The sequence below is a fragment of the Nematolebias whitei genome, chromosome 6 (assembly GCF_014905685.2).
Source record: "Nematolebias whitei isolate Nwh7 chromosome 6, NemWhi1, whole genome shotgun sequence".
NCBI classification, from domain to species: Eukaryota; Metazoa; Chordata; class Actinopteri; order Cyprinodontiformes; family Rivulidae; genus Nematolebias; species Nematolebias whitei.
In genome coordinates, this window is record NC_056503.1 from 49,365,004 (window position 1) to 49,365,361 (window position 358).

A 358-nucleotide genomic window follows, 5' to 3' on the forward strand; every position below is an offset into this window, starting at 1 on the left:
GAAGGACAAGAAGGAGGACAAGAAGGACAAGAAGGAGGACAAGAAGGGATCCTGGCGGGATTTCTTCTACAACCCGAGGACCGGAGAGGTCCTGGGCCGAACCGCCAGCAGCTGGGGTAGGACGGCCTGATCCATTAACGGTTCCGACTGAAAACCACCCGGTCAGACCTGGTCCGGCTCGGTTCTGAGTGAAAATCTCCCAGGCAGACATGGACCGGTTCGGCCCGGCACGGTCCGAGCGCTGAAAGGTTTCCTCTGCTGGGAGGATTTAGAGAGGCCCGAACCGAACCGAACCGATCTGAATCGGCCTGTATTATTATTATTATTATTATTATTATTATTATTATTATTATTATTA

General features: G+C 51.4%; 1 protein-coding gene across 1 annotated transcript in view; it reads left to right on the forward strand.

Moving 5' to 3' along the window:
* LOC119410819 (sodium/potassium-transporting ATPase subunit beta-3) overlaps positions 1-358 on the forward strand; it is a gene marked incomplete in the record, with an annotated part of 19,564 nt that overhangs the window by 384 nt on the left and 18,822 nt on the right. Inside the window, 1 exon segment of the mRNA XM_037677741.1 lies at positions 1-116. This exon segment is cut by the window's left edge and continues 384 nt beyond it. Within this exon segment, the coding sequence (XP_037533669.1) occupies positions 1-116 (116 nt within the window).